The 27,566-nt window shown below is 45.2% G+C and overlaps 2 protein-coding genes across 4 annotated transcripts in view; one reads left to right on the top strand and one right to left on the bottom strand.

Annotated features, from left to right (window-relative positions):
* Positions 1 to 1,474: 1,474 nt before the first annotated feature.
* PSME3IP1 (proteasome activator subunit 3 interacting protein 1) lies at positions 1,475 to 16,423 on the bottom strand. The gene is made up of 7 exons (XM_032701372.1): positions 16,334 to 16,423; positions 13,123 to 13,268; positions 12,848 to 12,946; positions 9,482 to 9,603; positions 5,327 to 5,460; positions 3,317 to 3,381; positions 1,475 to 2,212 (listed from the first exon to the last, which is right to left on the bottom strand). Exons 2-7 carry the CDS (start codon positions 13,250 to 13,252, stop codon positions 1,995 to 1,997), a joined length of 768 nt encoding a protein of 255 aa, XP_032557263.1. The 5' UTR covers positions 13,253 to 13,268; positions 16,334 to 16,423; the 3' UTR covers positions 1,475 to 1,994.
* Positions 16,424 to 16,766: 343 nt separating this feature from the next.
* Positions 16,767 to 27,566, top strand: part of RSPRY1 (ring finger and SPRY domain containing 1) — a 37,169-nt gene continuing 26,369 nt past the window's right edge. The window contains exon 1 of one of the 3 annotated variants that reach the window (XM_032701562.1): positions 16,767 to 16,808. The gene's annotated coding sequence lies outside the window, so the exon portion shown is untranslated. Of the gene's footprint in view, positions 16,809 to 21,778; positions 21,881 to 27,566 lie in introns of those variants that run through there. The other 2 variants (XM_032701564.1, XM_032701563.1) reach the window with 2 other exon arrangements.

The raw sequence follows: 27,566 nt of genomic DNA, 5'->3' as shown, positions 1-27,566 counted from the left end.
GGCTTCTAAGCGTACGAAGGTAAATGGGACTAATGGATGGAGTGAGGAGCTGGGACAGCTCTGCAGTTTGTTTACATGGGCCAGGCCCTGAGAACAGCAGGGCTGACTCAGACTCAAAGGCATTCCCCAAGTGCCCTATTCTGTTCTTCTAGGAACAGGAGGAAAGTGGAGAGCTCTCACATCTGCTTTCCCTGGATTATGTCTCCCCCTGGCCTTGCACCATCCCCTATAACCACCATCACCCCCTCCTGATCTCACCTGCAGCCCCTCTGCACCACCACCACCATCACACCTGCTGCAACTGGCTGACAACTGCCACTATAAATTTCTGTCTAAATCAGCCATTTTGACTGCAGCTGTGCAAAATATCACTCAGGAAAATGGCCCCAGCGTGCTCACAGCTGGGCCAGGCTGCTCTGACTCTCTAGTGAGATTTTTGATGTAGTTCAGTGCCAGGAAGGACACTGACAGCTCTGACACCATCTCCTCAAGGCTCCTGCAAACGCAACTTTCATCAAAAAACATGCATTTTTTGTGCACCGCTTCCATTTCACTCCAAAGCTCAGTATAATGAAAGTCAGCAAAAGCAAAGCATTAGGGAGGCTGCGAGAGATCTACCTATTTTCCACCTGAAAGTGCCATAATTACAGTAGCTAGGGAAGAGGTAGGATAAACGCTGGAGCAAACACAGGAGGTGCCAGGAAGCCCAGAAGAGGGGGGAAAAAAAAAAAAAAATCAGTGTGTTTGTAAGGATCTGATTGTGGAACAGGGCTGTGCAAACAGAAGGGGTATTTGGCTAAGGATAGCTTCATTGTGAGCATAACTCTCCCTGTTTTTCTTTGGGAAAGTTCAACACTCAAGCTAAGGCACGAATCCAGTAAAGGCCTTCAGTTTTCACTGCTTTTAGCCCAGCTGCTCTCTCAGAAGTGCAGTACATAGAGCAGGGCTGTGAGGGACTGTCACAAAGACCCCTGAGCGGTTGAGCTGAGCTGTTCCAACCCTGTGACCTCCCATTAGCCCCATCTGCACACACAGGAGAAAAGGATGGACCCTCAGCCCTCCTTCCTGCTCATGCCTGGCTCCTTGGTCCACCCATAAACATGTTCATGTAAGATTTCTGAAATTCAATACACCTACAAGGATGATGTTGTTCTCCAGCTTCTGTACAAAGAGGTTTGGCTGAGCTGGAGAATCCCACCTGCTCTGGAGTCATGTTCTTCAGGACACTGCTGCTGAAAAGCTGAATTCCTTGTCAAGTGCTGGTGCAGAAGCAACAGCCTTTGAGCAGAAAAGCCAATTGCATCTCCTGTGAACTCACTCAGACCAACAGTTTTCCATCACCACCTCTGCATTTGTAGGAGGCTGCCTTGTACCTCTCCTGGCTGGCGGTTTGAGGAAAGGGCTGGTTGGGTAGAGCAGAAATTGCTTAATGGAACGAGAACAATTATGAATGGCACAAGCAGAGATAAAAAAATGCATTCAGAATGTCTTTAATCATGTAACACTAAAACTTCTTTACAGTGTCATGGCAAGCTACACTTCACCATCTGCTCAAATTTGGTTCTGCCCCCATTTCTCAAATGCAGAATAAAAATGACATTTTAAAACAGAACACATGGCTGTTTCTACAAGACTTCACTGCTTCAAGTGAGTATTTTTGCTTGTTAGTCTTGTATAAACTTCTTAAATCAACATAATTCTTTCCGTAAGAATTGTAAAAGATAAAGCTCTCTCCTCCTTACCCTCAGACCTTTGTGACACGAGGTGTGCTTTCTGCTTTAGGATGGCAGCTTTTCCTCAAGGCTCAGTATGCACCCCAGAAATGGAAAGTTGGGAGTGGGGGAGAAGATATAATGAGTTGTTTTAGGAGTATCTGAGTGTATTAAGGTTTAGAGGTTAGCTAGAAAGATTATATTTGGGGCAGAGGGATGCGACAAGCATCCATCAGGGCTTTGGAAGATACTCTGCACTACATTACACACGGAGGGATTTTGTTATGGACCATCAAAGAAACTGTTGCCACGAAAGACAGAAGAGACAATCTTTCCAGTGGAATTAATGGTGCCCTCACTGTCCGAGCTGGACTCCGAGTCGCTGCTCCCCGAGTAGGCGCCCAGGCCTGGCAGGATCCCGATGCACACGGCGGCTGAGGGACAGTGCACTGTGGAGCCTCCCACGGAGCTGCTCCCCAGGGGAACACAGGAGGGTTTTTCTGGAAGAGAGATACCCCAGTCAAACACAGGGAGTGTGGGAAAGGCCTTTCAATCAGCCCAGGAACTGCCACGTGTCACTCACCTGCTTTTGCCATACAAGCAGCGGATGACTGCAGGATTTAATTAAAGCATAGGGCAGCTTTGTGCTGCAATAAAGCCATTCTGACAGGAAGGACTTGCTACCTCAGGGGATTTTTTTCTTTTTCTCATCACTAGTTTAAGCCCAGCTCTATGCTGGCATTACAGATTTTTTATTCTAAAGCTGTCAGTTTGATGCTTGTCAAGTACCAAACCCACTAAATAAGAATAAATAGCTCTGCTTTGTGTAGCTGAGTATTTTTTTTTTGCAATGTAACAGCATAGTTGAGGAAAAGTTTTATTCCATCGTTCTGCTAGTCAACATCTCCCATCTTCCATGGCTAATTAATTATTTCCACTGTTCTGAAAGTTTACTGAACAGAAGGAGAATCAGGAAGCGCCCTGGGTTGTCATTACACAATTGCAGCTCGCCCGATTTGTGTCAGAGTATCTTGACAGCAAGTCAACTGCAGCCCTGACAGCTAAGGCTGAAACACAGCTTAATTTCTCTTCTAGTTCCTCACAGTTTTCTGAAACAAATTGACTTCAGGATGGACAGAATCACATCATAGCGTGAAAAGTTAAAGTGGATGTATCCAAATACATCCAATGCTGCTGTGAAGGGGAAGGAGATGAGCAGCTCTCCGTGTCTCCTGCCAGCAGAATAAGCAATAGGCTTGAAATGCACCCAAGGAGACTCCCATTAGTTACCAGGTAAAACTCTTTCAGATTAAAATCAGTGAAGCATTAGAATAAAGTCCCTAAGGAGGGTGCACAGTCTCTATCTGTGGAGACTTAAGAGCAGCTTAGACAAACATCTGTCAGGACTGGTCCAGGCAGGGAACCTGCAGCTCTCTTTCCTGTGAAGACTGTTGGCACCTACATTTACCATTTCTACTGCTCTAAGAGTGTCTGTGCTGTCTTGCACAATGAAGGACCAGAAAAGCAAACCCAGGTTTTACCCCAAGCCAGTTGCTGTTCAGTGACAGACACACAGCTTCCCACATGGAGAAGTCGGGACATACCTTGATTCTTTTCATCGTGATCAGTATCTAATTTCAACCTCTTCACACTGTTACCACCATCTGAACTGTGGAAAAAAATAAGAAAGTGTCTTGTTCCTCATAAGCAACCACTTAATTACAGTGAAGTAATTGATACATCTTTGCCAAAAATGCTACAGTGAATGCCAGCAGGATCCCTTGATGACCATCACCACTTCTGACTGCCTTTAACTGAGGCTCCCTGAAGAACGTGCAGGATCCGAGGAAGCGTCAACACCTACACTGCCATCACCTGTTAACCTGGGAAACGGGAACACACCTCTGGGAGCCAAGTCAAACCTCCTGCACAGCAACCCAGAGCAGCCTATCCAGTGGGATGTACCCCACAGGAGACTGGGAATGACTGCCTGAGCTTCAGACACCCCACACGACCACAGCCTTGCACATGTGGATGGGCACCACACTTGCTGGTGCAACATCTGTGGCTTTCCCCTTCCCCCTCCTACAGAGCCTGTTCTAAAATGTCTGAAAATCTTGCACCCAGTAAGAAGCCCAGTAGGTTTTGCAGCAATTCACACACAGCTGCAGTATCTAGAAAAGAGTCCTTTCCGGGTCCAAAGTGGTGTTGGGGGAAAGGAACATGACCCAGACTTCTGACTCTTCAGAGCTCCTATAGCTCTCCCCTGTCACTGCCCAGATTCCATCCCCCCCGCCCTGCATGTTCCCAGTCCTAATCCATCCACATAAACAAATGCTTCCCGGCTTCAGCTGTGATGAACTGATGAAGTATGAGCATTATTATGCATTAACTCTTTTCTGTCCCTGTCAGAACATGCAGCTCCCTGTGCAGGGAGCTTTTAATAGCAATACATCCTTTACAGGAAATTACAGAGCTCAGGGAGCAGATGTTGAGCTCACACTACACTTGCTTTGGGCCACTTCGCAATAGAAGATAAGATGGCAAAAATAGAAGACTGCAGAGCAAGTCTGCGATGGCATTGACATGTCAGTTAAGATGCTCTCTTCAAAAAGATGCCATCTGCAGACTTCAGAAGTGCCATTAAGCACATGCCAGCTCCTTTTCTACATCCTACTGGGTTAAGTACTAATAGTTACAAGACAAAAACAACATTGTTGGCTGCTTGTTATCAGTTCAGGGCTTTTCTTCTCTGCTTTCTGAAAACCCAAACTACCACCCAACCCCACACACATTAAGTGGTGGAAGTGCTTACTTCAGTTTTCAGACATGCAATTACTGCTGCACTTGGGAGCCAAACATCACCCTACAAGATAAGCTTCTAAAATAATCTTGCATTCTCTGAGACGATTCAAACACACTGACTGAATTTGGAGATGCCAGTAATCATCTTAAGTATTAGATGATTCATCTCTGGGAAATAAGTCTGGTCCCACATGCCTAGTTTCTCCATAACCTGTGGCACACCAGCAGCTGCGTTTGTGGGCCAAGATCAAAACAGCAAACACGTCACAAACCCAGCTGCCATCTCCCTGGGATGGAAAGGGTGGTGATGTATCAGTGCAAATGACTGAGGAACAAGGGAAGTTTGCCTGATGTCCCCAGGACCAAACTGCTACACAAAGCTCTTCTCTTGTAACTTTGTCTCCCACATGCTGCCCCCAGCAGCAATTAAAACAATCCACTGTAAGCACAGGTGAAATGGGACTGATCCATCTGAACGAATTCACATGAGTGAGGTGACACTGATATCTATAAATAGAGATGTAAAACAGATTCCCTCTAGATCCCCAAGCAGGATTGCCCAAGCACTCTAGAATGAAGAGTCTACCCACTTGCTTTACACACACTTATCTATTTGAATTGCTTCATGTTTTTCCCCACAGTTTGTCAGAGCCTATAGAAACAAGGCTGGTCTTTTCTTATACCTTCCCCCTTTTTTTCTTCAGGGCTAAGGTTTACACCTCACTCTCTGGAGGCAGTTTTGGCCTGCCTCCCTTTACACTGCTAACTGGGTTCCGTTCCTCATGAATTTATAGAGGTGTGAAACTAACCTTCTGTGTTTCACAGCTCCTGCCAACAGCTTTGCCTGAGAGAATTTGTTCTTGTTTTCCACTGACTTCATGGGCAATTTCTTCTCAGTTTCCTTCTTTGGGTCCATACTGACTCCCACTTTGGTGAGAGTGCTGTGAATTAAGGGTTAAGGATCAACTGGAAGGAACAAGGAGAACAGACACTTCCTCTCAGATATATTTAGCCAGCTCTGCTGACAGCAACGACCGAAGTTCATTCACATATTCTATCAAAATAAACTTATTTGTAATGACATTTAGCTGGTACCCTCAGCCAAAACATAACAAGACCTCACCCTCTGGGGTCAGACCTCCCTCAGGTATCAATATCAGCTCTCCCTGTGAAGACATCCAGGCAGCAGCCCAGGAGCTGCTGCTCTGAAGCCAGAAAGGTGCAACACATGACACCCAGTACCCACGAACACACCCATCATCCTGCCTTTACCTAAAGGCCTTAGGAAAGCAAAAAGGTCAGGCTTGGACCAAAACAAACAAACCAACCAAACAGGCAATGCAGTACTTCCCCTTCTATGGAGGTCAGTACATTTGTAATTCATATTTGCTGCTCCAAACTCTAATCCTTACCAAAAAAACTAAGTAGCAATATGTGTGCTCATTTCCACTCCTAAACCTTCCTTTTGCTGAGCCCAGCAGATTTCACCCTACCAAGGCAAAACAGTTCCATTTTCAGCTTTGGCATTTATCACTCTGTCTTTTCAGCTCCTCTCTCTATAAGGACCACAAGGCTGTTACTGCTGGTCTGAGCACCAACCCCAAGAGGAAGCAGACATTGATTAAGGGTGAACGTGGTCCAAGATTCACCCAAAAAACCCACGACTGCACAGAAAAACTAAGTAGTTTAAAACAGTGTTAGCAAGGTGGGATGCAGATGAAAACTATAAGGAGGTGGAGAAGCTTAAGCAGGTTCTCAGACAGGATAAGGAAGAGCTGGGTCTCTGTGTTATCAAGTCCCACTCACTGCACACACCCTGAACAGATCTCCTGTGGCAGGACCTAGTCCTGCCCTGATAACATTTAATGCCCATCTGTATTTGGTGAAGAGAGGTCTGTCAAAGGCCCTGCTTGTTGATGAGGTGCCATGGGAGTCACACAAGCTTCTGCAAAACTCACAAACTGCACACAGTAAAGGCAAATTAGCCTAATTTCAAAGCATGTTTATAAACACACATCTAGCTTTCTAACAGTTTCTTTGACTCCAGTTGCACAGCTGGAGTTTCACAGGTACCCCAGTCACTGCAGACAAATACTGGATAGGGAATTTCATGTTGATGGACCATATATTTTGAAGCCACAGCTTTTTTCCCCCACTGAACATCTGCAAATCAAACTCTTACACTTTGGTTTGAAGCGGCACACTCGCTCTCCAATCAGAAGGGTTCAGATGCCACTCCTTATTAGATTTTCCTAAGGATACAGCAGTAACTCAGACTGCTTCTTACCCCAACCAAGTCTTCTCAGCCAAAACCAATGTTCAATTTTATTCCTTTTTAGGATGGCACAGGAGTGCCATCCTGTGGCTGTCCAAAGCCATCTGAAAGCTCGTTGTGTCAAACACAGTTCGATGTTGCAACACACGACTCCTTCCACCCACTGCAGTGTTCAACTTCCACACTTTGGTCCATCACCTTGTTATGTTCTAAGACTGCACTACAAAAGCCCAGCTAAGGAACCTAAAGGCTTCTCTTTTAAAAGACACCAAATTACAGGCTTTTCACTTCTGTCCAGCATGGCATTTCCCTAAAACTCCTTAACTAGAAAGGCACAGCACATTTTTAGTAGATATTTTATACATACTGCTGCCATTAGCAAATGTAATGCTATACCCAGCCAAGAAGTGTTCCCCCTCAGGAAGACAACATCAGAAATAAACCTCTCAATCTAAATATCAACTGCATTAAACAAGCTGTCCTACAGAAAAACCTGCTTCTTGGAAGGGGGATGGTTCCCACATATACATAGGTGTGAAGACCAGAGGATGTTGTTCTCAAACACTTCTTGGATCTGGCTCTAAAAAATATCTGCAAATCTTTAATCACTGTCAGACCAGTGGGGTCTGGATAGGGTAAGGAGCAAACACACCCAGCTATTCATGCAAGAGGAAGTAAAATTCTTGGTCATCCATGTATATGAATTTCTTATGCTTATGAGTGCATTAAAATATTCCAAAGTATGGTTATCCTGAAGACATATGATTTCGTGATTGTTCAACATAAAAAAAATGAAGCAAAAAGAAGAAAAAAAAAACCTTTGTACTTGAATATTTATATAAGTTTTACCATTAAATTAATGCCTCTGGGTAGCTTAAACTGGATGCTATACCAGGAAAAAGAGCAAATAATCAAACCTAGTGGGTTGACATTCCTCCTATTAGCTTGGGAGGGCACTTGAACAGTACCTCTAGATGTAGCATATTTGCCTAGTGCCCACTGTTTTTTTTGTCACTGTAGTGATAAACCATCAGTAACAACCTGCAGATGCAAAAAACCACCTTTTGCATTTTTAGAAGAACACCACCAAAAATTCCAAACGCAGACGAATCATTTTGCAAGTTGCTCTGAGATTGCTTGAAATATTATGGTTAAATAAAAAAATTGCAAAGAAGAAATGGAACGGGCAACGTTTCCCAGTTTCCCATGGGATGAGGTGACTATAAAACATTTCCCCTCCTTCCATCCCATCAGCAGTAAGTTCTACAGACTAATTCACAGCAAGACTTCAGACCCAGAGGCACCAATATCACTGAGACCGCAAAGACTGAGGTAAGATGGCCTGTACACCTTGATCAGGCCCTGCTCAGCAAATTCAGGATCAGTGTGTTATGTGGCTAATTCAAGACAACTCCAGATCCCCTCTGGGCTGGTATGGTTCACCCCAGATGAATGTGACATAAGGAGAGCTGGCAGCTGCTGCCCCAGCACAGTCCTACACTGCACAGCCCCGGATCAGCCAGACCCGCGAGCGACATCACCCAAACTAAATATAGCCCATGAACATCCCATTATTAGGTCCAACAAATCATGAAAATACTCCAAATCCCACAACTAGCTGCAGCCTATTTCTGCACTAAAAAAATGCATCAGTATTTCTTTTACTTAAACACATTCCTGATCTAATTTAGATGCTCTTCACAGTACTCACCCTCCAAGCTGTAAATCATTGACTAACACAAGGTAAGGCTGATCTTTGTAGCATCAGTAGTAACCAGTTTTATGTGCTGACTGGTTTTGGTCACCTCTTTGTGTACACAAACTCCTTTATTTATACTAAAGCATCTTTGAGAACTTGTATTTTGTTCACTGATGACTTAACAGCAATGGAGACAAAGATTCAATCTGCACAGATTGAGTAAACCTCAAAAAAGCAACATTTTCCTTAGCACAGAAATCATCAAGTCATTCCAACGTCCCTCGACTGCCACTAATCAGAGAGAAAAAACATCCTATATTATTCTCTAGCACATCTTAAAGAAAATTTGGCATTTAACAGCAAAGCCAAACTGTGCTGCTTTCAGTACTGCCTACAAGTGTGTATCACCCAAAGGAGCCAAGTCTCCATGGGCACTGACTTCCCAGAAGAAAGTCAGTGCATTGGCACAGATGTATTTAATTTCTCATCCTGCAGACATCAGCAAGGGAAAAAAGCATCTAATGCTTCAAGAAGAGATATAAGAGAGAGCAATTCAAACATTATTTCAAACAAGTATGTTGAAATCAGGCAATATGCAGGTAAAAAAATTAAAAGAGAGCATTTACGTTGCAGTAAGAAGACAAAAGCAGAAGATTAGAAGTAATAGGATGTTTTTCCTTTGTGTTCTCTTTCTAGTTTTAGTGATGGCATTTCATGCACTCAATAACAGAAAAAAACCCAACCCACTACCAAACCCCAAAACAATGGAGAGGGGAGAAGGAAAGAAAAGTACCAGAGATACGTGAGGGCTGAAGGGGGGAATATCAAACATTACAGTGGTCTACAATGAAAACATTAAACTCTGAAAGTCTATCACTGTACACGTTCTGTAAAGCAGTTTTATAAAAATAATGTCAATGACAGAACAAAACTACAGCCCACTCTTACCCTCCTCTAGGTAACCAGCAGCCATTTTAATGCAAAGGATATTCTGTACTCGTTAAGTTCTTTCAGCTCTTCTTCCCTTCGTTGCTTTTCTAGTAGCTCTTGCTGCCGAGAAACCTCATCAAGGAAATGTGTCTCATCTTCATCTAAGCCTCTTACCATATTTTCTGGAGAAAGAAAAGAATGCATATGGATAAGCTAAAACCACTTAGGAAGCAGACAATTATCATGTGTTACTTCATCACTGTCTTACAACGTTTTCCAATGACTTCAAACAGCCCCATAAACGTAGGGAAGTGTCCACGTCTCACACACAACATTTCCAGGACTCCCAAGGTAGGAAAATTTGCACTGGGAACACAGGGAGCAGAGTCCTGGCTGAGTGAGTGAATGGGGTACTCCAGCAGCCACGCTGCTGTGCCAAGGAGAGGGTACAAAGCAAACTCCACAAGCTCTCTGCTGGATCGTGGAATTAAGGAGTAAAAATACTTCCCAGTTAATCATCCTGGATGCTAACAAGGCAAAACTCTCACACACTCAAGCACAAAAACTGCAACAAACTCACACAGTTTGAACACAGCACTATTGCCACAGAGAGAAGCCCAACAATTTGCAGGAAGCCGTGAAACGCTGTTGGACTTGCCGATATAATTAAGGAAAATTGACCTTAATTGAAAACTTAAAAGTTTTCAGACAGGCAGCCTTTCTGCAGTTCTGAAACACCATTTGGAACAGGTTACACAAAACAAGGAATAACCACAGTAAGCAATGATTTGGCTTCAGACACTAAGTTTAAACCTGTCTCCTCAGAATCTCTTCTTAAACCAACCAGTAACTGGAAGAAACCTCATTACTTCTCCCCATAAATCTTGCTTCAAAACAGGAAGTACATTTTCTTGAAGCAAACAATTAGTCAACTAGTTCATATTAACATCCCTTTAAAGAAATAATTTTTAAAAAGTAGAAGCAAGACAGCTCCTAAATTCCAAATACAAATAAATTCTTTCTAAACAGACTATCCTGCACTAAGGAAAGTACAGGCTGGTGCAGCAGGAAGGTCTTTTATTTCCTGCTCTGCAGAAGTTCAACGTCTCTTGATCAAATCATTTAGTTAAAAAGTTAATAAAAAATATTTTTTAGAAAAAAACAAGTCTTGCTGTTTGTAGTCATCCTCAGAAAATCTTAGCCCAAACATCACCCTTAGTCTTCATTAAAGTTTAATTCTGTGGGAGGATTTTTAGGCTTTTACATGAGGTCACTGTGGGTTTTTTTCAATCTTCACCCACATAATCAAGCCCTATTTGTTTTAATAGCAAACTGAGAAACCCATTTACACTGATAATTGGCAAGCTTCTGCCTTTGACAGAAAAGCTCTAAAAATCAATTATTATTTGAGGTTATTTTATGAAGGCTGATCCCTACTCCTTCCAACTCACGCAGAGCTCATTCATAAATCTTTAAACAGTAACTTGTAGCACTCACTGCTACTGCTGAGGGCCCCTTCAGAGAGCAAAAGTAGTGAAACTCAGGACACTTTTTGAAGTAAATGACATGAATTAATTTAATTTTCTGCTTGTCTCATCTGCAAACTAAGAGGAAGGCTGCTACCCATTCCAGTACTTGATTTACTGAAGCAAAGGGAAGATGTTGCAGGTCTAAGACAACTGGGCAAGGGGAACTATTACTTTGAACAGTTATTGGAAGCCCTTCCCATCCAGGCTGACAGCAGTCAGTTTTTGGGTGGCTCCTTGGGCAAGAACTGCTTAGTCACATCAAAGATGACTGGGAGCAAAAGTTTACTGAAGTAAACTGGAAACTCTCCAGCTGGAAAGAATCCTGTAGGTCCAGTTGAGACTCTAATGCATTAATTATAGAGATAATGACATTATCTGTACTTGCCACTTTTCACCACCAAAAATAAGTGAAACTCAAGAGACCGGAAAAAACTTTCACTTGTCCTTATTTTGGTTACCACAATTGTGCAGAAAGAAAATTTTTAAAGTTCCATTTTAGAGAATACTAGGATTATTCTCTCATTTAAAATGCTCTACCATTCTACCAAAATTACTTTACTTTGAAAAGGAAGACATTCCTGCAATGCTGAATACCCAAGCAGAAAGAACTGCTCGTCTGCAAACCAGTTTTTATCTACATAAAAGTTTTAGAGTAAGTTCATGTGTCAGTGCAAACACAGTTCTTCAGCATAAAAGTTTTTCCTCCCAAGTTCCCTCATCAGTTCTGACTGATAAGAATGACAGTGCACTAGACTTGTTTTCTACTCCTCAAAAATTCCCATGGACAGAAAAAATACTTATGAACATTTTAAGGCAAATTCAAGCACATTAGGGGACAAATCATGTCACAAATGGCCAAACTGGCTGAAATCTGATAAGGTAAACCAGTGCTCCACTGATCTTTAGTTTGTCAGTTCCTCCCACTTACCTTCTCTCAAAGAAATTTGGCTACAGGAATGATCCTAAAAGCAACCCTGGTAATCAGTGATGTACTCAACAGCATCTGCAGGGGCAGCTTCTAAGAACCCAAAGACTGAGCCATAGTTTTGTTCCATCACAAATACAGGAGAAATTCTAGACAGAATCCAGTGAGCCAAAGTGGAGCTTAAAGAACACACAGCTTGAGTGTAAGGCTTCCAGCTAAAGAACCAAAATCAATTAGAACCCACCTTAAAATGGAGTCCCACAGTATCATCCTCACTTGTCTTTATTTAGAGCCAATAGCTCCCTTTTTCCCAAAAAGGTTGACTAATAATTTTCTAGTTCTCATTATCATCTTTGCACTCTGCAGCACATACACAGATGATACAATGCAAAGGATTTTTCTATAAAATCAGAAAGTCAAACATCAGTAGAAATTAGTTCCCATTTCATCAGAACAGTTAAACATCTGCTTTCTGAAGAATCAACACCTGGAAGTTTATTTCTTCCAAATAATACTCTTAAGTCTCAAATCACTTTTGAGTCAAATAATTACAGCTTGGAAATGTAACAGCTGCTGTAACAGGATTTCTGTTATTGACTGAAGCAGAATGGTCCTGTGTTAAAGCATGAGTTCAAGAGTCACTTTACATTTTCACTTTCCCATGAATCGCTGTCAGGTTTTGTTTTTGTGTTTTTTTTTTTTTTATTTAATGTCCCATACAAGCCTAGCATTAGGCACTTTACAGGAATGCAGCTTCATAACTGCAAACCACTTTTGAGTTTTGCATGTGTGCAGTGCTGCCTCGGTGCCCAGAGCAGCACTGAGAAACAGTTACTTGAGAAACCCAAGATTCCAATAACTCTTCTGAAGCCTCTGTTTCCCTCTCTGAGAGGCACACAGGACACAGGGATATGTCCCTTACTTGTGTACAGCTGTTGCACACAATACATTCAGGTTGCTGCTGGTGCTTACTGAATTTAAATTGCTCCTCAAACTCCTGCTGCTTCTTTTCTCTCTGTTCCTGGAGCCTTTCATACAACGACCGTGGGTCATAGGCCTCCTCTGGGCATTCTGAAAGGAACAAACCATACATCAGAAACACTAAACTGCCAACAGCTCTTAGTTTCTTCATATATAAAAACCTTCTGAAATTACAGAATAGCAGCCATTGCCTTTTATTCCTGCTTTCCACAAAAGTGAAATATTCTCAGGTCTTTTTCCTGTACTCATTAAAGCCCATCCCATACCTTTTGGATCCTCAGGTTTCCGGACCTTTTCCCATTCCTCCTGCCTTCTCTTCCGTCGCTCCTCGAGCTCCGACTCGGACACAAACCTCTTGTTAATCACCAGGTCAGCAGTACCATCTCCCCCATCCATTGTGGAATAGTCTATCCTAAAAACACAATGGGAAAGAGATATCAGGGGGCTTATTATACTTTTCAGTGAGTGAAACATTACTGAACATCCTGAAAAACAGACCTGCTGCCCTTACAGTAAGTTCAGTTCTCCAAAGAACACTGAACAGTAAGTACTGATTGAGATACCTACTCACTTCATAACTGCTAAAACTAATAGCACCACCCCATTACTCCTTCTATATTCTTTTCTCATAGTTATGTCTTCCCTGCTAGTTGTCTGCCTCAGGCTCCTTTTCTGAAAGTCATATTTTAATGGATTTTTTTCCCCCACTCCACTTTGTATTTACCTTGCTTAAAATAAATATTTTTAAAAAATTAACCCCCCCCCCCACCTACCTTCACATCCTTCTCCGTTTATTTCAGCTCTTACACCTCTCTGTTCTGGAGAAAGATACAGTTTATCTTTTCGCCCATCCTGTGAAAATTTGAGGAGGCTTGCCTGTTTCCAGTTGTTGAATACATGTATTTATAAGTGATTAACAGTGAGATTTCAGAAATTAGCAAGTGTCCTGGCTTTGGCTGGGAGAGAGTTAATTTTCTTCTTAGTAACTGGTACAGGTCTGTGTTTTGGGTTTGGTATGACAATAACACTGTTAACACTCTGCAGTTTTAGCTGTTGCTCAGCAGTGCTCATTCTAACTCAAGGACTACTCAGTGTCTCACGCTCTGCCAGCGAGGAGCTGCACAAGAAGACGTGAGGGAGCATGGCCAGGAGAGCTGTCCCCAAGTGGCCAAAGGGATATTCCATAGAACCATGGCCACAGAACATCGTGCCCAGTATATAAACTGGGGGGAGTTGGGTGGGAGCTGCTGGCTGGGGACAGGCTGGGCAGAGGGTGCTGAGCAACTGTGTCTCTCTCCTGCTTAGTTGTCAGCTGGGGTTAAACCACAGCAGCAACTCATCTCTCCAGCCTCAGCAGCTTTTTGCAGCTCCCGGCAGGCAGGAGAGCTGGGCTGGGACAGGCTGGGCTGGGGGCTCTGTCAGGGTTACATGGAGCTCGAGTGGGAGAGGGCACAGCCCCTTCCCACACTGCACAGCCACCCCTGCTTCAAGATTTCAATACTGGATGTGGGGTGGAGATGCTTCAAGGAGTCACCCTAAGAAGGAACCTTAGCACCTGCAAGCCCAGGGTGAAACAAACTGCTTCTATAAGTCTTAGGTGTCTCCTTTCAGAATTATCCTGCCAGCTCCATGCTACACAATGAAGCCATAATGCCTATTTTTACAACACAACTAACAGCTGCTTGTTTCAAGTCATGTGAACCTCACTTTTTTCTACCACCTTACTAATTCCTTGGTATAACTGCAGCAAGTACCTCAAGGACTAACAGCTGATTGCCCTCAGTCCTGTCAAGTATTATTCATTTAGAATCTCACTCTGCCTGCATTTCAGTCCTGAAGACAACCCCAAACACTTACTCTTCCCGGGAGGAAGGGATGCAGTAACCTAAATAATGGAAGGAACCAGTTTATCATCCTTCCTTTGTACCACAAGGAATCAATCCTGCAGAAAGCCCTTAAAAAATTTTTCATGGGGTATTGTTTGTAACACAAATGAAAAAAACTGAGGTCCCAGGAGAAATCCAGGTTGGAGCACTGGACAAATCTCTGTTACAGCAGGATGCATTCTTAAGGTGGGAATTAGTAAAAGAAGACAAGACCAAAGGGTTCTCTTAAGAGGTGGGGAAAGGAAGGACGGACCAAGGGTTGGTGATTTTCTCTTTTAACTTTTCCTTCTTTCTTTTGCTTCTTTTTTAATATCTAACAAAAATTCACCCCAAGACAAGTCCACTTTCCATAAAGCACGGAACACCTGCTCTTTTAGTGTCATTCCTGAAGGTGGTTCAGCTGGAAACCTACAGAGAAGATGAAAATTGAATCTCCCTCCTGAACACAGGTCCTGGTCACAAGGGCAGCTTTCCTATCCCAGTGCTGCAGAAACAACATAATTCGTTTCTCCACTTGTTCATCTCAACCCATCCATTTAGAGAGGAAACAAAAGGTTCCAATCAATGGTGACAGAAAGTCATAAAAATAAACTGAAGGAGAGAGATTCTGCAAGGGCACAGCATCCTCTGGGGACTAAAGCCTTCAGCAGCAAACCACCTGTCTTCTGGATCAGCCAGTTCACTTAGAGAACATATTTTAAGATACATGAAGTGGATTAAGGTTTAATTATGACCTGACACTACAGTCCTGAAAACTGGTGTCTGATTCAGCAAATAACAACTTTACCGACAACCACATCCTGGGGCACAGTGGAGGGGGAAAAAAATAAACATCAAGCAGCATCACACTTAAGTTCACTTGCAGTCATAAAGTTTGCTAATCTTGTTTCCTTTTCCCTCTGCCGTCTGAAACAAAGACACACAAAATCCCCCAGACCTGACAAAATCCATGTGTTTGGCAACTTTCTCGTGTTTATCTATGGTTTTGCCTGGTGACTGTATTCTAGGGCTGTGTGGTCATTCCAAATGACAGAAGTTTCTGTCACAGCTGTAAACTGCAGCTTTTGATAACATCAGATAGCAACATCCCCAGGATCAAAAAAAAACCAACCCCAAACTTCGCTGCCCTTGCCATCACCCAGGCTGGGACAGACCTAGAGCAGCGACCCTGTCTTGGGTACCAACGTGCAGCTTCTAATATAGCAAATAGCACAGATTACTTTACCTACCCCTTCAATCACCTCCGCGCCCCCGCAGCACATCAAACCACGAGCCCGGAGCCGCCGGGGACGAGTCGCTCCCAGCCACCCCCAACCCGGGCCTGGACCTCGCTCCCCGCGGTGCCCACGGAGCTCGGTGCGGGGAACTGGGCGCGGGGAACCCTCCTGGGGCCGCTCCGAGCCCTCCCCGCGCCCTCTCCTTCCCACCTCCCCTCAGCTCCTCGCCTCGGCCCGCCGCGCTCCCAGGGCCCGGACCCGGCCCTCCCCGCCCCTACACCCGCAGTGCGCCACGGCCCAGACGCGGCCGCTCTCCCCGCCCACACCGTCCCGTCCCCGCCGGCTGTGCCCGCCCCGCCGCCCCCGGCACGTACCGCGGCCCCTCAGAGCGAGCGGCACTGCCGAGCCCCCGGCGCCGCCATTGACCCCGCTCCCCTCGGCCGCCCACCCCGCCCCTTCCGTCCGCCTCGCCAACCGCGGGCCCGCTTCCTTGGCCGGCCCCGCCCACGCGGCAGCCAATCCCCGCCGCCCTCACGGCGGGGCCGGGCGGCGCGCGGAGAGGCCGCGGGTTGGCTGGGCGGGCGCGCGTCAGGGCGGCCCCGCGCCGCGATTGGGCGAGGCGCTCGAGGCGGGGGCGGGGTCCGGGGAGGCGGGGCGGGTCGCCCGGGAGACGGCGGGGGGCGTGACCGACGTGGAGGGGGCGGGGCCCACGGGCGGGGCGGGACCGCGCCGTGAGTCGCCTCCATCTTTCGGCACAAAGGAGCGGCGGCGCCGCCGGGCCGGGGCCGCGCGGGGGCTCGGGCGGGGTGCGCGGCGGCCCCGCGGCGCTCCCGGCGGGACCGCGGGCAGGTGAGGCGGAGCAGGCGCTGGTGGCGGTGCGGTGGGGCGCGGCGCGCACCGCGCTGAGGGAAAGCGACAGTGCCGGGCTGGGCGCGAGTGGCCCCGCTGGTGGCCCCGGTGCCGCCGTGGGTTGGCGACGGAGGGCGAGGGAGGGGACCGTGCTCGCCCCACCCCGTACTCCGCTCCCACGGGGGTCGCCGGGGCTGGTCCCGGGTGGGGCGGGGGCCGGGCCAGCGCAGCTCCCGGCCCGGGGCGGCGGCCCGGGGGTCCCGGCGGTGCTGCTGGTGGGTGCCGGTGCCCCCCGTGGGTGCGAGTTCCCTCGCTGGGGCCACCGGTTCCCCCCGGGGAGGGCAGCCAGCGGGCAGAGGCGGTGGGCTCTCGTCCCTGGGCTCTCCCGGAGGCCCCGGGGCTGGGCAGAGCTTGAGTTCGGAACCCGCTAAAGAAGCGGCAGAGGCTGAATGAAGCCGGGGTTCGGTGGGTGCGGAACACGGGACCGGCGCTGCTCGGGGCCGGGAGGGGCTGGAACTTCCTAGCGGCGCCTCCCGGGTGCCGGGAGAGCTCCCGGGGGCTCGTATGACTTGCAAAACAGGGACTTGGCTCTACAGCGGTTCTGGTGTGCGAGGGGCAAAGCGGCATCGGATGGAGGGACCGCAGGCTCGACCTGCTGCTCCGGGAGCTCGTGGCAGGGTTTTGTGGAGCCCTTGGGTATCGTTCTATTCATTAATAGCCAGAATGGTGAAAAGGGTTCATCGCTCTCAGTGTGAGAATATTTCTGCAGAGCAGGTTTTCTGTCTTTACAGGGAATATAGGGAGGTGTGGAGTGAGCCACCAGATGCACTCGTTTACCTGGACCTTTTGTCTTGCTTTCTTGGGCGATAGATTAGGCAGAGGCACCTTTGCCACCGGTGGTGACACCAGGGCTCTGCTCTCACAGGTCAGTGCTTATAAAGCTGGTCTTTTCACCGCTTGTGTTATGCCCACATCGAGCATGAGTTTCTCTTTTAAGCCCTTTGATTCTGCCCTTCTGATCAGTGTTTCTATCTTGCACATCTTCATTTACCCCTTTTTTTTAGAAACTACTGTCTCTCCTCCTCTGTTATGTGGCAATAGGTACAGTGTCCCTTCCGGGCAGAGTCTTAATGTAGGTCCTGAGAATGACTGTAGTCATATTTTTCATTTTCTCTTTCGTTATTGCAAAATCTCTTCCCCGAGCCCAGAGTTCATTTTGGTGCTCACTCTGCATTTATCAGTTTTTCTCACACACTGGAACTTTGGTCCATGTAAAAGCACAGACATAAGAGCTGCCTTTTCTCTCCTAAATTTATTCAGCCTTGTAGATACTGCTCAGTTTCTGAATGCTGGTGTGTTTGATGTTTTTTTTTTTTCCTTTTCTGTCTGTGTCAGTGTTTGTTTTCTTCAATATAAGAAGGGTTTTTTTCCACTTAGCACTAGCTTTGCCTCAGGTTTTTAGCTTTTCTGTCCTCTCTCTTGCAGTAAATGCGTGTATTTGTTTTGGTGTTGTTTTCTTTTCTCATGCTGCTCCTCAGTTCAGTTCTGCTTTACTCCTAATTTTCTGTACATCCATCAGTGCTGTGAGGTTACTGTCATGTGGAGACCTTCATACATTTGTGTGCTATGACTTGTTTATTATTTCTTGGTGTTACAATTTTTGCTATTTTTTAAATTTTTAAGCAGTGGATGTTCTCATCACCTATGAGCCATTTGAAATATTCCTTGTGTCCTCTTGGACTCCTGAATTTGTGGATTTCCAGAGGACTGTGCATTCTCAAAACTTGTCATATTATTTTAAGAGGCTCCGGTGCTGTTCAATGCGGTTTTGTTTTGCATTTACCCAAATGCAAAGAATTGATCTGTTCTTTGATCTAAATCAGGCCCATTCTTCTGTAAGTGCTTTTGCCTGTGTCTTTGTTCTCTGCCGAGGTCCACTCAGCAAAAGAGGTCCTTTCTCCTCCTGGCACCCGTTCTTCTGTCCCTTCCTTTAGGACATTGCTGTTATTGCTTTGTGCCCCCATCTCTGCTATTTGTCCCCTATTATTGTTGTCCTTGAACAGACAGTATTTCTCCTGGTGTGTTGTCTTTCTGTTGGGTGAAGCACAACTGTAGCTACACCATCACTCCTTGTCTCCCTTTTTCATCCAAACGCTCTGTTGAGGTTCCTGCCAACAGAAAGTTTTCAGCACCTGCTGTCCATCACTTGTGTAGGAAGCTTCTCCAGGGTATTTTAGTGCTGTGTCTTGCTTTCTTCACAACTCTTGCTGATTGTTTATTAGCTTAGTCTTGCTTATTTACCCACTCCTAGATTGCTGATAGACCTAATTCACCTCATCCACACACCTCACTTATCTTCAGCTGTGATACCAGTCAGTGTGTGCTTGTGGGCAGGTGGGGCTGCTGGTTTTGTTGAGATCTTTAACTTAACTTTTTATTTACTTTCAGCCTCCTATACGTGGAGTTTGACTGCAACGCTTCATAGTAGCCACTCTCTGGACTCATAGTTCAGTGATCACTCAGTGACTCCCTTATTCTCACTGTTACCTTGTTTTGTGCTTTTCTTAAAGCTCTTTTTTTTTCCTCTTAGAGGGATGTGTTGGTTTCCTACACAACCCTGCAGTGCTCTCCCATGGTACCTCACCAGTATTTTCACATAGAAGGTTTTGGCTCTCAGCATGTTTCATTTGCTGTGAGCCTAATGGATGGGCTGAAATAGATCACTTATAATTTTGGTTCCCTCCTGTAAAGTAAGACATCTCTCGTATTCTGCCTATCGGGTGGCATCAAAGTCCATTTTTCTCAGGCTTTTTGCTTATTTGTTAAAATCAAGGAACAAAAGGAAGATACTTAGTAGCATAAGCAGTAAGTTCATGATGAAGGCAGCAATTTGTGGCATGCTTGCTGGTCTGTAACTCTTTAGGCTTCTTCATTCAATTTTCTTTTCATAGCAGTATCTCCCCTAGCTGACAGTGTGCTGTGTTTGGAAACATCTCCTATTGGCCACTTACCTCTGTGGTGGTATCCTCACAAAGTGGAGCAAGGCTCATCACGTGCACTGTTTGCTTTCCCTCTTGATGCAGAGGCAGCAAAATAAAATGCTGTCCCCTAGTAGGAAATCAAAGGCAAGCTACTGTCATGACATTTGTCCTGTTCTACTCCATTATCAATATGTTGTGTCAGCATTTTAAACTGGTTTTTGTGTTTTCTTCCTTTGAATTTACTCCTTGCTTTAAAGCAGTGCAGGCAGAGGTGCTGTGCTGGGACTCCTGGTCGTTCAAGTGTCTCATTAGAATTGTGTTGTGTCACTTTGTGGTTTGCATTTCCCCATGTCCTGACAATATATCTTGTTTTCCTGGTTTATATGCGGGGACTGTAACGTTGGCATTGCAGGGCAGTGGCTGTGCCAGCATGATCTTTATTTCCTTTTCTATTCTTCATTATGTCACTGAGGTCTAATAAAAGTCAGATTTTCACGCATGACTCATAAGGTTGTGTGACTGACCAATGCGTCACGATCTCTCTTCAGCAGTGCTCGTAATCACCTGCCCTTGATCTACCACTGCTGTGGCCAGACTTGTGCTTTAGAAGTGCAGCTTTGCCGTGGGAACTTTGTGCAGTTGATGGCTTTGCCCTGCAGAAGGGATACCTGGCAGCCCAAAGTCTGGGGTGAGCTGCTGCTCCTTGGTTTTCAGTGTTTATTAAGTGGGGTTCAGTGAGTCGCCATGATCAGTGACAAGAAATCCATCTTTTTCCTGATAAATCTCTCCCCTTGGAGATGCAGTGGTTTCTAAGCATGTGAAACACAGCTGTAGCTATTTTTCTCCCTTTCTGAGGCTTTTCTTTGCTGTAGGAAATGCTTCCCTTTCGCTGTAAGGGAATGTCCTGGTGTTTTGCTGGACATGAGAAGAAGGACGAGAGTTGAGGACATTTTGATCTGAAGTGCTGGCATGGCTTTTTGGATTGCCAGCTCCAGGGCATGTGCACAAACTGATACTATTGCAGCTTGAATCATAGGTTAGAGGGCAGCCAGTGAACTGGGTGCCAGGAGGCTGCACCATTCGTGTGTATCTTATACCTTCCTGTAGAGAGTGGGACATGCTAGAAAGTGATATTGAAAAAAGAAAACCCAGCGACCTGCTGCTGCTCTTTTCTTTTTTTCTAAAGGCAAAGCTGTCTGGTGCCATGGAGAAGGCTTAGAATTGTTCCCTGCTTTTAAAAACGTTCACCTAATGCTGAATGAAGAGTGGGGTGTGTGTGTTTGCACTCAAACTCTAGTCAATGTATCAGTCCTGGAGTGAAAGATTAAAAAAAAAATTGAACAGATGAGTTATCTCTTTAGAGCCTCACCCCTTTGTAAAATTAGTGATTTTGTGTCTACATGTAATTATCAAAGCAATTTAATTAAATTCTCCTGGAATTCCTCAGAAAGTTATTTAGGAGAAGCCCTCGGTGATGGTGAGTTCGTGTTCCTGGTGTTACTCCAGGTTTTTGAAAGCTTTTAAAATTGTTTTTGAGCTTTCTGCTTTTTTTTTTTTAACTAAAATGGTACATGCTGTTGTTTACATCATTTTTAGTCTGTCTTGCAGAACATGTACACACTCATCTTCCTCCCACTTCCTAACCCAGCTGTGCTTGTCCGAGCCATGTCCCGGGCAGTCAGTCCCCTTCCCCTTCTTGGCCACAGGAGTCTTGACCAACTTCCTCTGAGTTTCTTTGTGCTGAGGGAGGCTTTAAAGCATTATGGAGAAAATACCACAGCTCAGTGGTTGGAGCAGGATACCTGTGAGACCTGGCTGAAGCACTTGTGTGACACGTGGCTGGCTAATCCACGTCGGGATCTCTCCTGCAGGGTGCTTTCCTGGCAGGCTTGCAGCAGGGCAGGGAGAAAAGGTCCTCGAGGTAGAACCTGAAGAGATAAATGGGGAGAAATGAAGTGGAGGGTTTTTTTTGTGATTGTTTTAAAATAGGTGAGAACAGGGGGTTGCAGTGATCTGCCCAGAGCTGTCTATCAGGATCTGTAAACTTGAGCTGTGGTGATCGGCGCAGACAGATCCGGAATCACGCTTCCCGTGAGTGCTTCTGAGGCAGGTTTGCTACCCCAGTGACCTACATGTTGTATTGGACTCAGATGACAGTCTCTTGAGCAGCTGTCACTGTATCCACTCACAGGAGGAAGGAGAATCAGAAGAATGTCTCCTGCTCTGCCAGTACAGTCCTGAGCTCTGTCTGGCAAAGACCTACCAGCTTTCTGCGGTGGCCAAGGAAGCCACAGAGGGGGCTCTCAGCTCTGGCCTCTGAGAGATCAGGCCATCCTCTGATGCTGTTTGAATTATCAAGAAATGGAACTTTCTTCAGGCTACTTCCTGCTGCTGTTAGTTTTCCATGTTTGAGATGATAGTGTCATAAAGGCATAAATTTGGCAGGGATGAGAACAGGAGGGTCTAGACATTGTCTGCTCTGTGCTCTGCTCTCCGAGACAGTTGTCAGACAGTTGACAATGCAGGCTTCCAACTGGGACATCACTGAATTTTTCAGCAATGTCACCAAAATTTTACACTGAAAACAGTTTTACATGTGTGAATTTTATGCATTCTTAATAGCTTAGTCATGCCATCTAACTGGGCTTAGTTCTGTGGTCTGCAGCAGGAGACTGTTCTGCCTTTACAGAGTAGTTCTGTACCCAAATTTCTGCTGAAAACAGGCCCAGCTCTGCCTTATAAGAAACAAAAGCACTGATATGAGTCTACAGACAAGAAACAGCCAAACTCTGGGTTACCACCACTGGCTCAGTTACATGAAGCTGGTGGTTTGCTGACAAGAATCTGTCCCTGCTTCCAGCAGTCCCTCCTTGTAGCATCTTCCTGGAGCTCACGGTGTGATGACTCTGATGCCTCTGTGCTAGTCCCAGGCAGGACCATACTGTGACTGTTTGAGCTGCTCAGTCTCTTGAGTTGCCCCTCAAAATGCTTTTGTGGTTTATATTTGGCTAATGTACAAGGTGCCTTAATTACCTACTATTGTAGTTTATAAGGAGTTGACCTCAGCGTGATTGAAGAGAACTCTTTCACTGGTTACTGGATAGTAATATAGGTAAAACCTTATCCTTTCTGAAATGTTATTAAATTTACTAGATAAAACTTTAAAAAACGCCTTTCTTTTTGTGTGTGTGTGTAGTTTCTCTGCAATTCTACTCCTCTGCTTATCCGAAGAGACACTTTCCTCCCAGCATTGTCTGTTCTGGAATTTCATGTGTGGGGTTTTTTTGGGAGAGTTTTTCTTTTTGTTGTGTGTGTGTGTGTTTTGGTTTTGTTTTAATTTTGAATCCTGATGTCACGAATGCTTTTGTCAAAGTTGTACGTTGATAATATCCGTAACTTTCTGCGCAGCAAGGAAGATTAACTTGAATTAATTGACAGATTTATTTGTAAGCCTCCAAATGAATGCCTGCGCCAAAACTTAATATGGTATAGCTAATCAATTTTATTTCGTGTGCTTTTATCCCTGCAGTCTGTAGGATTAGTGTTCCTTGCCATCTGCAGGGCGTTATCCTTATCTTCCTGCCACTTCTGAAGCAGTGCTTTATGTTCTGCTCCTTGGGCAACTGCTGAGCTTGTTCAGCTCTGCCTGGCCACGTCACCCTGCTGGAGGCAGCTCTTGTTCAACTTCACTGAGCTGTCAGATACCACTATCTCTTTAAATGATTGTTATCTCAGAAGTGTTTTCATCTGCCTCAAAGCGTAACTTTAGCTCTGTCTCTGATAAGAAATGTAATGATCTGTCTATGGTTTGGGGAGCTGGGAACCGGGAAGCACAGATCGATACCAACTCTGAGTTAGGCATGAAGCAAAGCTGAGCTTTTCTGGAGGCTGTAGTACAAAGGACAGTTCCACCTAAATGATCATGAGATGACAAATTATGACCTCTGAGATGGGGAAGCTCGGAAGGTGGTTAATGCTTCAGTCTCTCTTTCGGAAAGAGCTGTAGCAGAACAGTCTGCCTGACATGCCCTGAGCACTGGTGTCTCTGTAATCAGAGTAAGGGAAAATGTGTGCAGGGGCAGGATCTCCACCAGGCCTACTCTGGAGGCACTAGTCTAAATGAGAAGTGAATTTCACTTTTAAATCCACGTTGCAACTTTGGTGTTTAAAAACCGCTTTAAGGGAAGTGAAAAGACAAAGTAGTGCATTGTGCAAGTGACTATAAAATCAGACTTTCACAGTGAGTCTGTAGCAAAAGAAACTACTGTGGTGGTAGGCAGTGTCTGCTGCTTCTTTCTCCTTTGACTGTTATCACATCAAGTCAAACAAGAGATCAGATCCCTCAGCTTCTCCATGTTTGGAGAGTTGAATTACCTAGGGGAGACAGGTTACCCAGAGAAGCAGGGTTAAAGCCTGATTGTTTGGGTAAACCTTGCCCAACCCTGGGGGCTTTCATGGACAAACACATGGGAAGAAGAGGGAGAGCTTTGAGACGTGATCAGTGTCTTTCCCTTTCTGTGAAACCAGCGGGCTCAAGGTCAGGCATCTTTCAGTTTAGGGCGCTCTCGCTGCAGCAAGAAAGCAAACCACTGTGGCAGTGGCTTTGTGACACACTGCACGCCAGTAAATGCTGCTTCCCATTGAGTTTTGACACCAGTCTTAACCCTCCAGGTTATTTTTAAAGAAAATAGAGTTGAATTAGGGGTTTGCTTCAGATTGCACAATGTGATGGTTGGTTACTAAGTGCAAAAGAACCGGCACAGCATTTACTCGCTCTTCCTGAAACCTGTGGTTCCCTCGCTGCGTGCACTGCGTGGTGCCACACTGGACACCAAGTAGCTCCCTCTCTTTAGTTGCACAAGTCTTACAGGTGAGAGGTTGACCTCAGACATCAATGCAATCTCCTGAGAAAGTTTCCATTTCACATTATAGTTGCGTGTGACTTACTGGAAATTCTTGGTTTTCATCACCTACCCCAGTCACTTCAAAGCTGGAAATGCTCCTTGTTGCTTGTAGTTGCAAACAGGCTCCTTCTCCCTCTTATTCCTGTATCAAAGTTGATTATCTTGCAGCAATTCATAGCTGTGTTTCCTTCTAGTTTGAACTTTTCATCCGACAGGCATCACGAGTGTTTCCATCTCTTCCATTTTTAGGAGCATCGTACTTTGGGAAAGAAATGCTGAGGAAATACTTCTAATTGTTTTATCTCCTTAATAGGAAGCTGCTGGCCAAAACTCTCACAGTTTTGCATTTGAAAAGCTGTCAACTTTCCTGTGTGGTTTGCTGACTGAGCTCCTGTGTTATTCTGCTGGAGAGGAGGAATCACTGGTCTTACTCTTGTAACAGTGGCAGAAACTGGAGAAGTGGCTCCGGTAGCTGAAACCCTCTCTCCTTGTTTATGTGCACGAGGGGTTTTTTGTTTGCTTGGCAGTGCACTCCATTTCATGGAAAGAAGAGGCATTTTCCATCATGAGGCAGTATTATGGTTGGCTGTAACTGAATATTCGAGGGGATGAATCACCGACTCCTGGGCTGCACATTGCAGAGAAATGAGCCTGATGCCACTGGGAGCCGACTTCTCCATTGGAGTGCTCGCTGGGATGATCCAGAGGAGGCCCCTCTGGGGTAGGCTGGGCATCCCTGCTGCCAGGCAGGTGCAAATCCACTCACATAGCATTTGTTTCAACGGGTGGTGATTTCATCTTTCCCGCTTGGACTTCCAGCTGTGGCAGGTTGGTCAGTCTGTGGAGGCTGGAACTCCCTTTGTGCATCCACAGATGTGCTTGAGCCTGATGGGAGAACAGATGCTTTGCTGTGGTGGGGATGCTCTGTGGTGCTGGTGGAGGTGTGTGGGGGCACAGGAGGCTGCAGCTGCTTTCCTCCCATGCAGGGAAGGTGTCCAGCTCCAGTGGCATCTGATCCTGGTGCTCTGTTGAGGGCAAGATGTGCCAGGACGGCTGTTTGGTGCTCTCTGGTGTAAAGGAGAAGGTGTTGGGCACTGGCATTGTGTGTTCCAACACCATCTGTCCAGTGAGAGGTATCACTACCAGCTACTTCTTATAGAGTAAAAGCTTGTATTTTTATCCTATGTTTGGCAAATTTGTAGTCCTGCATCCCAAAGTAACATCTGATGGCTGAGTGACTGGATGGCCCTGCCTGTTAAGAGGCAAGGGCTGGCTGCTGCCTTGACTGTTTCTTGCACTTAAAACTGTGGGCCCAACATTCATCAAAAAAACCAATTTCAAAGTCAAATAAAAGTAATGTCACTTTTATAAATCTGGCTGCTGTTGTGATCAGCTTTCCAAATCTTTCCTAAATCTGTCAAAGAATATTCCTCTGGCAAGTGCACAACAGCTGAGATGGGACTTTCCAGCATTGTAGTGTATGTGAATGGCACAAAATCTAACTAATCTTGGGGAAAGCTTTTAATGTAGAGAGCCTGTTTCTACCCTGTAGCTTAGCTCTTGCTGGTGTTTTCACACACAGCTGCTTCATCTGAAGACTTGCAGTTCTACTTCACTTGCACAAATTGTTTAAGGAAATGGTGTTTGCATGATATTATTGGAGCCCTGACAGGAGGCAGTAGGTTCTGTTCCAGCAGCCTCCCAGAAAAGCTTATCTTTATTCTTGTGCTGTTGCTTAGGTGACTCTTAGCCATTAGCTCTCAACATATTAAACAGTGTTTTGATGTGATACTAAAACACAAAAAGTAATAGTCACAAACCACACTAAATCCTCCAGTAGCATAGTTCTTATGAAAACTAGTACACTTTGGTTCACAGTTTGTCACAGCTTTATAATGTAAGACTGCTGAATTTTAAAAGCAGCTGCAGAGACCCTTTGCTGTGTAACTACTGAAAAAGAATTTAAACGGATTATGAAAGATTAGTTCTTTTCCTTAGCTGTGTTTTAACAGCAAAACAAACATGCAGCCTTTGTCTCGGGAGACTGAACTATTGACTCTCAGGCCACTGGGAAGGAGCCTGTTGGTCTCTCACCATTTGCTTGTTGTTGTGCCTGGCTTGAAGTATCTGTGCCAGGTAGGAGAGGAGGCTTATCTTGGCCTGTCTCCATGCTGCTGTTGTGATATTGTTGTTTTACTCCTTGAATTTTTTTTTCTTCATTTAGATAGAGTCTTTAAAAAAAAATCTCCTTTCTATTTTATTCACAATATTTTCAAGTAGAGTGTTAAGTGGTTTTGGAGTTGACCAAAAAAAAAAAAAAGTTTTTTTGGGTCCAGCTTTTGAGAACAGGGATTTGTGAAAGTTAGGATTGAAGTTAGATTTTAAAATTTCTTTCCATCTCCGTATGCTGAGATCATTACCTCTTTTTGAAGCAATAGTATATTTCATCTTTCATGAAGTGCAAAATGCTTTTGCTTATGTGTCTTGGTTGTGCCTCTGAGGTCTCAGAGTTTGGGCAGGAGCAGAACTGATCGCTCCAATTCCCATTCTGTTCTGCACCTGACCTGAGGTGTGATGTCTCTGTCCTCTGCAGCAGAGTGAGGGAGTTGGGATGGCCACCAGCAGCCTACTATGAAGTCAATTTGTTAAAATGCTTGAAATATGTCCTTAAAAACTATGACAGCTCAAATGCAATCTAGTACATCACTGTTAAAAGACTTCTAAAAAGCTTTTCCTTTGTGCTTATTCATACTCTGGCCAAACAAGCTGGTTTGTGAGGCAGATCTGTAGCAATCTTTTTTTTCTACCTTATGTTCCTAATTATTTAGTCTTTCACTTTGTCTAAGGCTTGACAATGAGCTCCTTGTATGTGA

The sequence above is a fragment of the Chiroxiphia lanceolata genome, chromosome 13 (genome assembly GCF_009829145.1).
Source record: "Chiroxiphia lanceolata isolate bChiLan1 chromosome 13, bChiLan1.pri, whole genome shotgun sequence".
NCBI classification, from domain to species: domain Eukaryota; kingdom Metazoa; phylum Chordata; class Aves; order Passeriformes; family Pipridae; genus Chiroxiphia; species Chiroxiphia lanceolata.
This window is presented reverse-complemented; position numbering and strand designations above follow the sequence as displayed.

Excerpts from the sequence above, each read along its gene's own strand:
- PSME3IP1 (XM_032701372.1), bottom strand. The coding sequence starts at position 13,252 with ATGGATGGGGGAGATGGTACTGCTGACCTGGTGATTAACAAGAGGTTT. Across the intron at positions 5,461-9,481 it reads AAGAACTTAACGAGTACAGA|AGCACTCTCACCAAAGTGGG; the intron begins ATATCCTTTGCA and ends CCCTTAATTCAC. Across the intron at positions 3,382-5,326 it reads GGAGCTGTGAAACACAGAAG|TTCAGATGGTGGTAACAGTG; the intron begins GTTAGTTTCACA and ends TTTTTTCCACAG.